The sequence below is a fragment of the Osmerus eperlanus genome, chromosome 11, assembly GCF_963692335.1.
Source record: "Osmerus eperlanus chromosome 11, fOsmEpe2.1, whole genome shotgun sequence".
In the NCBI taxonomy this organism is placed as follows: domain Eukaryota; kingdom Metazoa; phylum Chordata; class Actinopteri; order Osmeriformes; family Osmeridae; genus Osmerus; species Osmerus eperlanus.
Window position 1 is genome coordinate 16,676,749 of NC_085028.1, and position 15,916 is coordinate 16,692,664.

The 15,916-nt window shown below is 46.8% G+C and overlaps 2 protein-coding genes across 2 annotated transcripts; both read left to right on the plus strand.

The window, feature by feature from the left end:
- The first annotated feature begins 200 nt into the window (after positions 1-200).
- capns1b (calpain, small subunit 1 b) lies at positions 201-5,980 on the plus strand. Its single transcript, XM_062472972.1, has 11 exons — positions 201-353; positions 567-645; positions 811-847; positions 1,047-1,139; positions 2,902-2,959; positions 3,095-3,159; positions 3,260-3,328; positions 3,851-3,929; positions 5,193-5,309; positions 5,421-5,479; positions 5,595-5,980. The coding sequence occupies exons 2-11, from the start codon at positions 599-601 to the stop codon at positions 5,619-5,621; spliced, it is 651 nt and encodes a 216-aa protein (XP_062328956.1). The 5' UTR covers positions 201-353; positions 567-598; the 3' UTR covers positions 5,622-5,980.
- A 430-nt stretch (positions 5,981-6,410) lies between these two features.
- Positions 6,411-14,733, plus strand: zgc:101731 (SNARE_SNAP25N and SNARE_SNAP23C domain-containing protein). Its single transcript, XM_062472981.1, has 8 exons — positions 6,411-6,540; positions 8,385-8,633; positions 9,851-9,892; positions 10,953-11,001; positions 11,987-12,098; positions 12,433-12,570; positions 13,389-13,533; positions 13,730-14,733. Exons 2-8 carry the CDS (start codon positions 8,562-8,564, stop codon positions 13,793-13,795), a joined length of 624 nt encoding a protein of 207 aa, XP_062328965.1. The 5' UTR covers positions 6,411-6,540; positions 8,385-8,561; the 3' UTR covers positions 13,796-14,733.
- The last annotated feature ends 1,183 nt before the right edge of the window (positions 14,734-15,916 follow it).

A 15,916-nucleotide genomic window follows, 5' to 3' on the forward strand; every position in this document is an offset into this window, starting at 1 on the left:
AGTAATATGTTGTAGATAAAATCTATATTGTCTATGCACATCCAGTAGCCTAATTATTTTACAGTTAATAAACCTACCAGATGTATTTTTTATATGAAAAGAGAATGCCACGAGCTGTTCAAATTAATACACAGTAATATCTTCGGACTGAAATATGATTCCTAGATATGTTATATTACGGTTTATAGGACCCGGCGTCGCATTGCTCGACCTGGACCCTCCCAATTGTGCGGTGTGGGTGTGGAGAAATGATGCATTGAGAAAGAACTTGGATCGTCGCAGAGCAGGTTTTCTAAGCAGTTGTAGGAGTGCCTCTGTCAGTCTCTGTAAACATCAGCGACGTTGCTGTCCCGGTAAGTATCCTTATTATCTTTTTGACAAAATTCAGCCTTTCCGTAATTTGTCCGGTGGTTTAGGCTACGGTCAATTCGTTTCTTCTTTATGTGTGTTCACATCCGCTGCGAAGTTTTTCCAGCTAAATTTGGGATTGTTACGTACTTTCCGTTGAGCTGTTCTGAGATTTAGATTTCTCTCTTTGAAGCGCATTTTTCGCATATTTCACGCAGATTTCCTATTAGTTCACCTCTACAACAGCAATATGTTCCTGGCCAAGAGACTCATTGGAGGCATCCTGGATGTTGTGAGGTACGCCAACATAAATTAGTACACACATGCATGCACACACAGACAGACATCGATTATTGCAACTCATACTATCTTCAATAGGCTATTGATGACCCCTTGGTTTAACTTGCGGCCTTGATGCAAAGTGGGCAAGACTTATATCTCTGTAATGTTTTCCTTCAACAGCAATATTGATCCAGGTCAATTTGTGCCTTCAGACCCTGTAAGTAGCATTTTTATCATAATGCTCTCATAGTATGATAGCTTTGGTGCCTTAACCATACTGGAAAGTTTACAGGAGTGTGTGTGTGTGTGTGTGTTTGTGTGACAGTAAGATTCCAGTGAGATGCACATGAATGTATATGTGTGTCTGGGAGCATTTGAGAGTTTCTAACAGTACCCGGTCTGTGTGTGTCTTCCAGCCTCCTCCACGCAGACCGCTGGCCTACGGAGAGCCGAATGAGAGCGAAGAGGTGAAGAGGTTCAGGAAGGTGTTTCACCAACTCGCCGGTGATGTGAGTATTGCTATGCTACATGCTAACTCTGACTGCACACTGTGCTGCACACTAACCTTATTCATACTAAGACAGTACAAACAACCAAGTATTAGGTGTACTATCAAACATATAACATTAAATATTGGGAATGTAAACAAGCTTGTATTTTGAGATGTGTATAAGCTGTTTCTCAGCTCATCCACTGCAAAGGGCCTAGTCTGATTCAATAGCTGGAGTGAGTCAACCAGAATCACTGCTCAATTGGATGGGATTCAAGAAACGAGTCACTCACTAAGTAGTAGACACGTTGAGTCAACACACCCGGTGGAGATACAAACACAAGAAAATCTGCCTACTGCCTGTCCTTTCTCTGGTTTCTGTGTTCGAACCCATATCAGTGGTTTGCACCAGGGTTTCAGTTGAACCTGACAGTCACTGTAATCGAGAGACAATGAAGTGGACACATTGTCACTGTTGTACTTCGATCCACCGCATGTGCTTCTGATGTGGGGGTTTGACTACAGCACTACGTCCTTCTGTGCCTCGTTAAAGTAGCGCTCTCGGCCGTTGTTTTTTTCCTACTTTTCAAATTACTCGTATTTCTCAATGGATTCCATGTCGGCGTGTTCTTCTTCCTGGTACACGCCCTGTGTTAAAAAATCTGCATATCTGTCCGTCACTTCTCGTTTGTTTGTCTTCACATTCCACATTCCACACTCCTCAATCCGTCTTCCGCCCATCTCTCTAATCCTGGGCCGAGTATCAGGATGTCGAGGATCCTGACAGCCAGCATAGCTAGTTTGTGGGCCTGCCAGTAGCAGCAGTTGAGTGTCATGGTTGCTATGCAGTAGGAGTTGTTTCATGCTTGACAACGTAACTGTAAAAGAGGAAATTCCTTCTCCCACCCAGCGGTGATTCTGTCCCGAACAGTTTCCTCTGAGGCCTCCGTGTTCCGGAACCGTCTGTGTTCGTGACGGCTGGTCTTCTGTATGTCGACCGGTAGTGGGCCAAACAGATGTGAACTCTGAAATGAACAGAGCAATGCTGGAGTAAAATACTGAAGTTTGGGTTTAAGATTGGGATGGTGTCGGTTTAGCAACTGACAAGCTGAGAGACTGGTTCCTCCTCTCTCTCTCTCTCCCTTTGTGTGTGTAAATTCTTGCCATTGTCTGACTGGGCGTTTTCCAGCCTGAGGGTGGTGGCTGTATTGGACGTAGAGGGGCTCTCTGAGTCATGGGGATACCAGTTCTGCTAGCAGGCAGACTGCTCTGCTATGTGGAACTGAAGGTGGTTCAAACACATGATAATCATCCTCAGACTTTGTCTGGGCCCTCTGCAAACGAGGAGGAATAGATTTAAAGACATACCGTCACATTGGCTCATTCACTGAACTGAACATGTTGATTGTATTTAACTATCTATTGATGGAATTCAAGACATTAGTTTAGTTGTATGTCATGTCATAAACGACCAAATCATGTGAGATGGTGAAAGGTTTGTCAGCTTATTTGCATATGTTAGAAGAAGAAGCTCTAACTAATACTCATTAGTTAGACTCACTATCTGTCTATCTCTCTCTCTTACTCACTCTGTTCAGTTCAGAAAAGGCTTCATCTGCGTGAAATACATTTGTAAATCTGAAATTGTAATGATAATAGTAGAATAATGAACAATAATAGTAATCTCTCTTTCTCTCTCTCTCCCTCTCTCTGTATCTCTCTCTCTCTGTATCTCTCTCTCTCTCTCTTTGTATCACCGTATCACTGCCTCTCTCTCTCAGGACATGGAAGTGAGCCCCAAAGAACTAATGGACATTCTCAACAGGATCCTCGGCAAGCGTGAGTGCTCCTAGAACAGTCTTGTCATCACCGTTTTGTCTTTGCATTCTGTATTCTCAGTATCTGTGTGTGTGTGTGTGTGTGTGTGGATGTGGCTGAATGTGTGTATGCACGTGTACATCTGCTGAATTACAGATGGCGATATTAAGACGGACGGATTCTCCATTGAGTCCTGCAGGAGTATGGTAGCTGTTATGGACGTATCCTTTTACCCTAGTCTTGCACACACACACATACACTCACACACATACACACACACACACTCACAAAACAGTTAGACCTTTAACCCTGAGCCTGCAGTGTGACAGCACAGGTAAACTGGGCTTCCATGAGTTCAAGTTTCTCTGGGACAACATCAAGAGATGGCAGGTCAGTCCAGCCCACCCGGAGCCCTGTCTTTGTTATGTAAACATCTAACAGGAAGTCGCTCATCAGTCACTTCCTCCTGGTGTGTGGCCTGTACTGGGGGTTGAACTCAGGACCTCAGACTTGCAAACGTGACCACCTCCTCATAAACTCCGCTTTAACCAGCTACGCCACCGAAAAGCTAGCTCTTCGATGGCGCGGGTGGGCGGTCTTTATACTGGGGGAGTGAGTTTAACCAATTCGACTGGGTTACAAAGAGACGACAGGTTGTTTGTGTGGTGATACTGTATGTTTACTCCTACAGATGGAACATACCTTCACTGTCATAGCTTTGTCCTCATTCATAAAATGACCCATGAATATAAAATACCCCGTAGTGTGTAACCAGGCATAGGTGTCACCTTTGATCTTTCTTTGTTTTTGAACTGTAAAAGCCGCCTCGGCCAGTTTAAAATGAACGAGTCAAATGCGCAGTGTGTAGCCGGGAGGAGGTGTCAGCTTTGATCTTCCCTCCTCTCGCTTCAGGGCATCTACAAGGCTCATGATGAAGACCGGTCAGGCGTCATCAGTTCTACAGAGCTGCCCAGGGCCTTTGAGGCTGCAGGTGAGTCCAGACTAGAGGACCTGCCTCTGGTTCATGCCAGTAACGTAACAAGGATGATGTCTTCATTTAGAAGACACTTTTATCCAAAGCGATGTGTGTGTGTGTGTGTGTGTGTGGGGGGGGGGGGGGGGGTAGAGATGCTGTAGAGATGCTGTAGAGATGCTGTAGAGATGTTGTAGAGATGCTGTAGAGATGTACCCTGGTTCTGGTTCTGCTCCTGATTTTATGGTTCTAGCTCCAGTTCTCTTTACTGGAGATGGTCTGTATTGATACAAATGAAATTCCTTTGTCGTCTCTGTGTCTGTCATCCCTCCCCCCTCACATCTCTCCCTCCCCCCTCACATCTCTCCCTCCCCCCTCACATCTCTCCCTCCCCCTCACATCTCTCCCTCCCCCTCACATCTCTCCCTCCCCCCTCACATCTCTCCCTCCCCCTCACATCTCTCCCTCCCCCCTCACATCTCTCCCTCCCCCCTCACATCTCTCCCTCCCCCTCACATCTCTCCCTCCCCCTCACATCTCCCCCTCACATCTCCCCCTCACATCTCTCCCTCCCCCCTCACATCTCTCCCTCCCCCCTCACATCTCTCCCTCCCCCTCACATCTCTCCCTCCCCCCTCACATCTCTCCCTCCCCCCTCACATCTCTCCCTCCCCCCTCACATCTCTCCCTCCCCCCTCACATCTCTCCCTCCCCCCTCACATCTCTCCCTCCCCCTCACATCTCTCCCTCCCCCTCACATCTCTCCCTCCCCCCTCACATTTCTCCCTCCCCCCTCACATTTCTCCCTCCCCCCTCACATCTCTCCCTCCCCCTCACATCTCTCCCTCCCCCTCACATCTCTCCCTCCCCCTCACATCTCTCCCTCCCCCCTCACATCTCTCCCTCCCCCTCACATCTCTCCCTCCCCCTCACATCTCTCCCTCCCCCTCACATCTCTCCCTCCCCCCTCACATCTCTCCCTCCCCCCTCACATCTCTCCCTCCCCCCTCACATTTCTCCCTCCCCCCTCACATCTCTCCCTCCCCCTCACATCTCTCCCTCCCCCTCACATCTCTCCCTCCCCCTCACATCTCTCCCTCCCCCTCACATCTCTCCCTCCCCCTCACATCTCTCCCTCCCCCTCACATCTCTCCCTCCCCCTCACATCTCTCCCTCCCCCCTCACATCTCTCCCTCCCCCCTCACATCTCTCCCTCCCCCCTCACATCTCTCCCTCCCCCTCACATCTCTCTCTCCCTCCTCTGATGCCGCCTGTGTCCAGGCTTCCCTCTGAACGACCAGCTGTTCCAGGTGATCATACGCAGGTACAGCGACGAGAACGGGAACATGGACTTTGACAACTACATCGGCTGCCTGGTCAGACTGGACGCCATGTGCCGTAAGCCCCGCCCCCTTCTCTCACGCCCCTCTGTGGCATTCCCTCCTGGCCAGTTGGGTCTAGACCTCGGATGAAGGTTGTTGAAACTGTGTGTGTGTGTGTGTGTCTCAGGAGCCTTCAAGACGCTGGACAAGGATAACAATGGAACCATTAAAGTCAACGTACAAGAGGTAGTATAGATTGATTTTTTTGGGACTGATTGAGTGATTTGTTGACTATTTTCTATCGATGAAGAAACTGCTGCAGCATGTATGCTGATATTTCTCTGATCCTCTTTGCTTTCAGTGGCTCCAGCTGACCATGTACTCATGAACTTTCAGAGAACCAGCACAGTCATCTTGTCTCTCTACCTCCCTCTCTCTCTTCCTCTCTCTCTCTTCCTCTCTCTCTCCCTCTGTCTGCTATTTTAATGTGTTTAAAGCATCCTGTCACCACATTAGTCAAAGCTATGGTGCCAATGTGTGCTATTGCATCCTTTAGTCACCAGAGGGCAGCACTGGCCAACTCCGTTCTGTCATGTGCTCTTTCCAATGATGACAATGTAACTTTCTTTAAGTTTCAAAGCAACATGGTGTCTATTCTTCCTGGACATACTGTTCTGGACTACTTTGTAATGTAGTGTAACATACTCCAATAACCTAAATAAAAGTGCCAGTGTTGATACAAATCAATTACGGTGTATTATTTTTTTATGAATGATACTCCAAAAGATCGACAATTTACAGTGGGACCTTTCTCGTCATCTGTTGTTATTATAAAGTCAATTATCGATCCTAGATCACTTGGATCCTCTCCAGAAAACACGTGGAAACTGTGATATCCTTCTAGAAGTGTTGTTAGGCTCAAGTCTAGACGTCGTGTAATTGAAAACCGGAAAGAACTGCCAGGCTATAGCTTAGCTGCCTGTTAACGTTTATTTACACACTACATGGAGAACCGAGGGCCGCTCACAGCAGCCGCTCGTGACGTGCGCAGGTATCGCACGGTCTCCAGAGCAACCGGAGAGCAAGGAGCTGATACGACAGAGACGGACAAGCGTTAGATCCAATAGGAGGAGCGAACGCGGAACTACGGGGCGTGTAGGCTCTCTTACCTGGGACCTGTGGTCATTTGAGAGGGATGCTTACGGAGCGCGGATGAGCGCACAGGTGATGGATATTGTGCTCGTATCAAGTAGATCCGGTGTTTGAAGTCTAAAGAAATGGCAGACTGACCGGCGAACAAATACAAGGTAGCCTAAATATGCGAGAATAAGATGAAAAAGGTGTTGGTTGTAGTTTAGAGCTTGAAATAAGATTAAAAATAGCTGTGTATTGTTAATCACATGGGCTTGCAATCTATAGAAAAACACTTTCGTTACGACGAGATAGTTTAAGTGTAAGCTAATTATTATTTTTTTTCAAATTACCATTTGGTATTTGCGTTTATCCGTTTCTGAAAAAAACTAAACAAAATACATGGTGTAGCTATCATTTAACTAGGGCTGTCCGGAAATAACAGACAATGCCATCGTTGCTTTTGTGATGTTGTCAACACCGCACATGCATGACCCACAACTTGAATTATTTTTTCTGATATAGCCTAATCATTTACTTATTGGAAAATATTGTTCGAACCGCTTTTAAATGATGTGCAAGGTGGAGAGAATATCTGTGGGCATGATAACGTTTGTGTACGTTTTTGCCTAAAGAATGTGATGAATGTATAGTGGGATTCCAATTACGTAAATGTTTAATATTTTTCAGTAATACAAGTCAATGATTGACTCCTGCTTTCTGTGCGTGTTCCCATGACACGCTGTACCTCGCAGCTTGCCTCGAGTCGTGACATTAGAATCTTTGACTTATGTAGTGGCGGCGGCAAAGTTTCTTTTGGGGGACTACGATGGGGCTGATTCAGACAGTCGTGGGGCTCAAATCAGCTTCAGTCGGGAGAGCGTGATGTTCAAAAGATGTGGCTGTAGCCCAAGTAGCCATACCCTGCCGGCGCCCATGGACTTATGATGGTTAACACTATCGATGGAGTTGTCGTGATTAAACCTATGAAAACTTGTCTTCACCTTTTTAAAGACACAATCAAATCTGTGTTGTTATGGTTTCCAGATGCCTGCTCTTCTGCAGTGAGTGATGGAGTAGTGATGGGGGCAGATAGCTGCAGGGGTGCGTGGGCAGGTGGAGGGTGTTGGTTAGGAAGTCTGTCAGAGGGTTCAGGGGAGGTAGGTCTCCACTCGTTAGGTGTACAGTTACGAAAGGTGATTGTGCCACTTAATTGGCTGCTTAAAAGGCTCTCTCCATCCCTCCCTCTGTCTCTCCATCCCTCCCTCCCTTCGTCTCTCCATCATCTCTCAATCTCTCCATCCCTCTCTCCCTCCCTCCCCAATGTACCAGTCTACCCTCTGGCCAGGCCATGAGCTTCCTCCAGCATCCACCTGTTTTAGTCTTTAGTTATCGCTCATGCAATAGAAAGCTATTAAATGTGATCCCATTTGTTTGTGATTGACAGCTAGGCCGTTTGCTTATGGATAGTCCACCACCAGCCCTCTTTCCTTTCTTTGTTTCTTTCTTTGTTTTTCTTTCTTTCTTTAGTTTTTTCTGTATTTCTATCTTCTTTCATTCTGTTTCCACCCCCCTCTCCCTCGCTCTCTGCATGTTGCCAACCTGCTCTGGTTATGCTGGCGGTAGTTAGAGATAATTATAGGAATGCTGCTGTCATGGTCTCCCTCTGAAGAGCAGAGATTGTGAGCAGAAGAAGAACAAGGAGGCGTAGGGAGGGTGGGATGCAGGCTGGGTGGCAGGTTGGCTGGCTGGCTGGCTGGGTGGGTGGGTGAGGGGGTGGGTGAGTGGGTCTGTATAGGGATCTACAGATCTGTAGAGAAGTAAAGGCTGTAATTATATATTCCAGTGAATTAGATATGATGGGAGAGGGACAGAGGAAGAGCCCAGCAGAGTGGGAGGGAAGGAGGGAAGGGGGGGTGGGAAATGCTCCCTACTTGTCAGACAGATAATTAATTACCCTCCCTGTCTCAGTATTGTAATGTGAAGCAAATGAAAATCAAAATAAACTCTCTCTCTTAAGGGTTAAAAACTGGATTTATTTGAGTACAACCACAATCTTCTGGAGACAACTACATCCATTCCGTGAAAATCCACATCCCAGATCTGAAACGTCGACCCCTCCTCCTGGAGAGGTCTCATCGTGTTACGGACAGTTCCACCTAACTCCTACGAGAAGCTCCGCCCACCTGAAGACAAGATGGCTGCCGACGCGCCCTTAAGGACGGAACAGGAAGAGCTTCAGAAAAGAGCCAATCAGGTCACAGATGAGGTAAAGTCATTTACTCCCCTCAGACAAACAGTCATCTGAAACACAGTCACGCCACCCTCACTCCCAGGTGTCGAGGCACGACACACGCTGGATACCAAACAAACATGGATGCCTGGCTCATAGGGGAGGCTGTCCAGAGGGCTTCCCTATGGGGATTTGACAGTGAGTCAGCTGTAAACATGAAAACATCAACAAGATTGATGTGAGGGTTAAAATGTGATGTGCTTTCAAATTTGTCTCCGCACACACACAAGCACACGCACACACACAGACACACACACACACAGCTCCCCCCAGGCAGATAGTACACTGTTCCCCAGGGAGAGAGGCTAAATGAAGCCAGGGGATGCTCGAAAGGTTAGCTCTGCTTGACACACCTGTACTAGCCAAGCCCGGGGTTACCACGGCGACAGCGTACAGAGGGAGTGTTCTGGGGTGAGGTAATGCTCCCTGAGGGACGTTGGCTCAGCAAGATGCCTCTCAGTCAAAGGTTAATGTAAGTCAGAACCAGGAAAACCGCACACTGCCTCACACAGCCTCAGATAGCCTCAGATAGCCTCAAAATAGCCTCACACAGCCTAAAATAGCCTCGTATAGCCTCACACAGCCTTATAGCCTCACACAACCTCTCACAGCCTCACACAGCCTCAGATAGCCTCAAAATAGCCTCACACAGCCTCAGATAGCCTCACAGAGCCTCATACAACCTCACAGTCTCATATCCTCATAAAGCCTCAATCAGCCTCACTCAGCATCCGACAACACTAAACATCTCGCAGAGTTATCGTGGAGACAGCACCTCAGTTGTGGGAACTGAACTTAACACACTTCTGACATCTGGGCTGTATATTTCTCTGTTTGGTTTTTATAGATCCAAACAATTACATTATAAACACTTGAGACTGTATACTATTACATTGAAACCCATACACTGGATAGTATCTGAAAACTAGCTTTAGATGCATATGTTAAACGATAACAGACGATAAGGGAGTCAGATGGCTGAGCGGTTAGGGAATCGGGCTACTTATCAGAAGGTTGCGGGTTTGATTTCCGGCCGTGCAAAAATGACGTTGTGTTCATGAGCAAGGCACTTCACCCTACTTGCCTCGGGGGGAATGTCCTTGTACTTACTGTAAGTCGCTCTGGATAAGAGCGTCTGCTAAATGACTAAATGTAAATGTAACATCTGTCCTGTTTGCGTCTCTCTCCCTAAGTCTCTGGAAAGCACTAGACGCATGATGCAGCTGGTGGAGGAGGTAGGACCCCACATCTGCCTCACACACCTGCCTCTCTCTCCCACCTCCCTCTCTCTCTCATCTGCCTCACACACCTGCCTCTGTCTCCCATCTCCCTCACACACCTCCCTCTCTCTCATCTCCCTCACACACCTCCCTCTCTCTCTCATCTCCCTCACACACCTCCCTCTCTCTCTCATCTGCCTCACACACCTGCCTCTCTCTCTCATCTTCCTCACACACCTCCCTCTCTCTCATCTGCCTCACACACCTCCCTCTCTCTCTCATCTCTCTCACACACCTCCCTCTCTTTCATCTTCCTCTCTCACATCTCCCTCTTTCTCATCTCCCTCTCTTTCACATCTCCAGCCCTTACGTCTCCCTCTTATTCTCAAATTCGCCATCCTCCTGATTATAAACATCACAGTTACATAATGACATCATTTGTCAGTGGTCTATCATCAAGAAGCAACTCTTCCCTGGAAAACAGCGTAATCTAATTCCAGGACTCAAGAAACAAGCACCCTAATCTATCTCATCTACATCCTGTACTGGGGAAAGTGTGTTCTGTAAAGATAGAGAAGCAGGCATTATAGTTTATACCATAATAGAGAAAGCCCTGTATTGACAGACATATAAGCTCCAGGCCAAATCGTTTGTCTTTTAATACAGAGATCTTGAACCTTGGGTAAAACACACACAGAGCTTGGCCATTGACCTCTGGTAGAATTAGGCCAAGTGCTGAGCCAGAGTGGTGTATTTTTTCAACCAAGTGAGCCGACCCCATCTCTGCCTTTTCTTGGTATTGTCCCGCTCCATAGCTTCAGGGCATGAAGTCGTATATGAACTCTATAGAGACCAGAGAGTATTGTCCTGCTCCATAGCTCCAGGGCATGAAGTAGGAGAGACCAGAGTGTTTTTCCTGCAGGCCTACAGGACGCCACAGGAACACAGACCTTTGACTGTTTGTCTCGTTGTTCTTAAGCTGGTGTAGAAAAAAAGAAAAGAAACCGTAACCCAATCACTCCAATTGAATAAAAGATGCAGGGTATTTTGATCTCTGTTTCTCTGTCCTCCTCAGAGTAAAGATGCTGGGATCCGGGCTCTGGTGATGCTGGATGAACAAGGAGGTGAGGATCGATCTGTTTCCTGTCTGCTGTTGTTATTTAAATGATCCAAAAAAAAATCTTTTTTTTTTCTTCCTTCTTATTGTTCGTATTGTATCTGTATGTATTCTGGCACAGGGACGCAGGTTTGTCTTCAAATGTTGGTGCGACCGTTTATTTTAAATATAAGATAGCCGAGGATGCGACCGTTAAATATAATTTTCTTAATAAATAGTGGGAGGGACATATTTGCAGTTTTCAGAAGCCCCGCCCGTGTATAAAGAAACCTACGCACCTGCGCTGGACTGTGTGTGTGTGTGTGTCTGCGTTTGTCTAAGTATCTCACAGGGTATACTACAGCGAGAGCTTCTTGGTTGAACAAGGAGAATAAAGGAGAGTTATATAACACCACAGTGATATATAACTATAAGACTAGTCTGATGATCTCTAGGCCTTCACATGGCGTACTGGGTTGGTTTTCCTAATACTCTCTGCTGCCCCCTGTGGGCAGAGCAAGTGGACCGCATCAACGAGGGTCTGGACCAGATCAACCAGGATATGAGGGAGGCGGAAAAAAACCTATCTGACATGTCCAACTGCTGTGGCCTGTGTGTCTGGCCTCGCACAAAGTACGTCTGATTACCGGTTCCAACCGGTTTCCACAGTCAGGCTGTTTGTCCGGCTGCAAACCAGCAGGGCCAGCCAGTTAGCCGACACAGCCAGTCGAAGCATGCACTTCTGCTTGCTTCATATCTGTGAAGTCAATGTTTGGGTTTTGAAATATGATTTTCGCATCAACTTGCATCAAGCCTGTCGCTATCTTTAAGTTATGGGGCTTCGGTGATTAAGTTGTTTTTGTGTTATGACCCCTCTACCCCTCCTTCCCTCTCCTCTCTTCCACCCATTATTTCCTCCTTTCTTCCCCCACATCCCCCACCCCCACTTCGACCCTTTCTTCCATCTTTCTCTTCTCCATCAACCCTCCCCCCCCCGCCCTCCCGTTGTCCAGAGCAACTAGAGCGAATTGAAGAGGGCCTGGACCAGATCAACTCAGACATGAAGGAAGCGGAGAAGAACCTGACAGATCTGGGGATGTGCTGTGGGCTCTGCTCCTGTGATAAGTAGGTGCTGAGGGTTCCATGGTTCTGTGGTTCAGTTCCCTTTTGAGGGGGGGGTTATGGCTGCATGGTTGTGTTGCACCATGTTGCTTTGCTGCATCACCTTTCCTGCCCGTTTGTGTGTTGTGTAGTTGTGATGTGAAAGTTGTGTGCAGTTTTCAGGAAATAACAGACGTTTCAGGGAGATGACATACTACACGATGTTTGTTTGTATAAAAACACTCTCCACTGGCAAACGGATCACACACACAGAAGACTGAAGCTTAATGTTTGTGTGTGTGTGTGTGCTGGTGTGTGTATATCTGCGCCTGTGCTTGTATGTGTGTGTGTCTCTCAGGCTGAAGAACTTTGAGGAGAGCGAGGCGTATAAGAAAGTGTGGGGGACCAGCCAGGATGGAGTGGTGTCCAGCCAGCCGTCCTCTCGCGTGCTGGATGAGAGAGAGCAGATGATCATGAGTGGAGGGCACATCCGGAGGTAAAGGAATCAGGATGGGTTTCTGTCTGGGAGTGTAGATTCACATTCTGCTTCAAATCGACACAAATGCTGGCCACAAATGGGGGTGCTGAAGGTAGAGCTCAGTGGTAGAGTGTTTGATCTTGGATCAAGAGGTCCCAGGTTCAAATCACCCCATGTATGTTGATTTGGTAAGAATAATCTGTGATTGAATGTAAATGAATGTAAATGTAAATGAATGAATTATTATTTAAAATCAGTTTGTAAACTAGCCATGCAGCACAAGTGTGTTAATAGTGGACAGTGTGGGACTGTGTGCGTAAGGCGCACACAGTCCCACACAGTGTGTGTGTGTGTGTGTGTAAGGCGCACACAGTCCCACACAGTGTGTGTGTGTGTGTGTGTAAGGCGCACACAGTCCCACACAGTGTGTGTGTGTGTGTGTGATGTTTACTCTCCTTTTGAACACACAACATGCAGAATCAGGCACCTGTCACTTGTGCACCTGGTCAAACACCGGATATTATCAAATCCCTTATAACCCAGGAGCCACATAGGCTCTCCCTCTGTCCTGGCCTCATTCACTCAGTCTCTCACAAACACCACATCACCATAAACCTGTCTTCTCACATCCGCAAACAGAGCTCGTCTGTGGTGAAAGAACAAGAGATTGTTGGTTTATTATTCAAGATATCATGCACTTGTCTATGATGTACAGGTAGATCTTAATGTTGCCATCCCATCTCTTCATCTACCTGATGACCTGTCTGTTGGTCCAACTGCCAGTCTGTCCATCTGAAGACCTGTTATCTCTGTCTGTCTGTCTGTCTGTCTGTCAGGGTGACCGATGACGCACGGGAGGACGAGATGGAGGAGAACCTGGGTCATGTCGGCAGCATCATTGGAAACTTGAAGAGCATGGCGCTGGACATGGGCAACGAGATCGACACTCAGAACGTCCAGATTGACCGTATACAGGGCAAGGTGGGTTAGACCTGGGCTATCTTAGATAGACCTGAGTAGCTCAGAGAGACCTGAGTAGCTCAGAGAGACCTGGGATAGCTCAGAGAGACCTGGGCTAGCTTAGATAGACCTGGGCTACTTTTACTAGACTCTGTGGGGCGGGGGGGGGGGTATTGGAAGTTCTGTTGTTAATACGCTTCGCATTTATATTTTTCAGGCCATCAACAACGTTGCCCGTATCGATGCAGCCAACCAGAAAGCCAACAATTTGATGAAGAGATAGAGATGCAGTCCCACCCTCGTCCATCTTGTGCTCGCTCCCTCTGTGCCAATGGATGACTCATCAACACAACCAGGACACTGCCAAACGATCCTGTATTCACCACCGTTAGGTCAGCTAGGCCCAAACATGGGAAGTAGGCAACACAATTAGTACACAAGGATGTGGTCCTTATAGTAAACTCCTTACTTGACAGTTCAAATATAAAGCGTTTTCCACCGTGGACAGGTAACATTTCAAGGGGTTACATCCAACATGACCAGTTTTTCAGAAAATAGGTTTTACAGCTTGGTAGTTGCAATTAGGACATACAGCTAACCAGGGTCGGACTGGCCGTCTGGAGATTTCCCGAACGGCCGGTCAAACGGCCGCGGCATAATGCAAAAAATAATAATAATAATACACAGCCGTGGGCCGGCCTGCGTTTCAAAGTCCCGGGACGTTTTTCAGTCCCAGTCCAGACCTACAGCTAAACTCTCAGCCACAGACATCGCAGACACAAAGAAGCAGCACACTCTCTACTGCCTGTTGGTCAGACGTATGTTTGTCACCCTTTCTCAAGGCTGCGATGGTAGAGGTAGTATGTTTGGATCCTTCCAGTCATTACTGTATGCTTTCGAAACTCAGTTTTTCAAATGGTACACTGAATGCCATTCAGTGCTTTTTAAATGCACGTTGGTTTGTATTCACGGGACCCATCTATGGTCAAGAACATTATCTGCTCTGCTCTGTCTTTCGCGTAGGACTAAATTGTTGAAAATGTGGTGTACTGTTTTATACAACAACTCCAAAGACAAAAAATTATAACAATCCTGTAAATAATATCTGTTTGAGTTTAAGCCGGTTGCTGGTATTGTCCCGGTTCAGCAACCTATTGTATATCTTCATTCTGTATTGTGTATTCTCATGTTGTGTCTGACTCAATAAAAGAAAACCCATAAGCCCTTTATCCTCATTAGATGTGACACGTAGTGAACAATATACCATGTCCAATTGCTTGTACCGAGATTGAGGCCATGTATCAATGAAGTAAGATGTTCATTGTTAAACTGAGTTTACTTTAAACTATTGTTGTAAAACACTTATTGTCTATAACATTTCCACCGTTCTGCTGACAATAACCAAGTTCTCTGATTGGAACGAAGGGTTAAGAATTCAGGTCATGACTCATGAGCCAACCTCCTTTGGACACCACCGGACAAGGATATTTTAGGACGACCACCTTCTTCTCTGGGTTTTATTGGCAGTTGGCATCCCTCGTGTTGCATTACTGCCATCTGCTGGTTTAGTTATATCCCGCACAGTCCATATTCTCAGATTCTGATTATCTGTTTGAAAGAGAAGAGGGAGCCTGCCTCCCTGGGATGGTCATTTCTTTGTTTGGTTGCTGATTATCTTACGTATAAGTTTGTTTGAGTAGTTAGAGTAGTTACCAGAGATGGAGAAATCCGTAACGGCAACCTTTTCTTGCTTTTCTGAGCCGGCTATGCGAGGCCCAAGATGGACGCGGTGGCTAACATCTTTCGAGTTGTATGCCGATGGGAAAGGATTAATACTCGATAATGATTCGGCTGCGACCAAGCAGAAGAGACGCGCTTTACTTTTGCATCTTGCGGGGCCGGATGTACAAGATATATTTTCCACATTGCCGAACACTGGAAACGTGTCAGACTACGCGGCCGCAGTTGCCGCACTGAATGTTTATTTCGTTTCCCAAGTCAACACTGCAGTTGCCCGGCATGCGTTTCAGACGATTTCTCAGAATCAAGGTGAGACGGTTCAGCAATTTGCCACACGTCTGAGGCAGGCGGTTACAAACTGTGGATATGGGGGTGACACAGACAACGTCAGATGTGCAGAACACTGTTAGACCCCCGTAGTGATGTGAAGTTTGGATTCATTTTACTGACTCGGTTATTTGAATCTCGTTCAGTAAAATGTACGAATCTTTTTTCGAGTCATTCGTTCATTTCAAACTTTACAGTAATTGGTCCCCTCATGCCTCACTATAATTTACATCAAGAGTCAATAAAAGTATAATATATGTAATTATTATTTTCCTCTTGTTTGTCTCAAGTCTTCGTGAGATGGGCTCTTCTGGTGAGAGATTCTTCTGACCCTGTT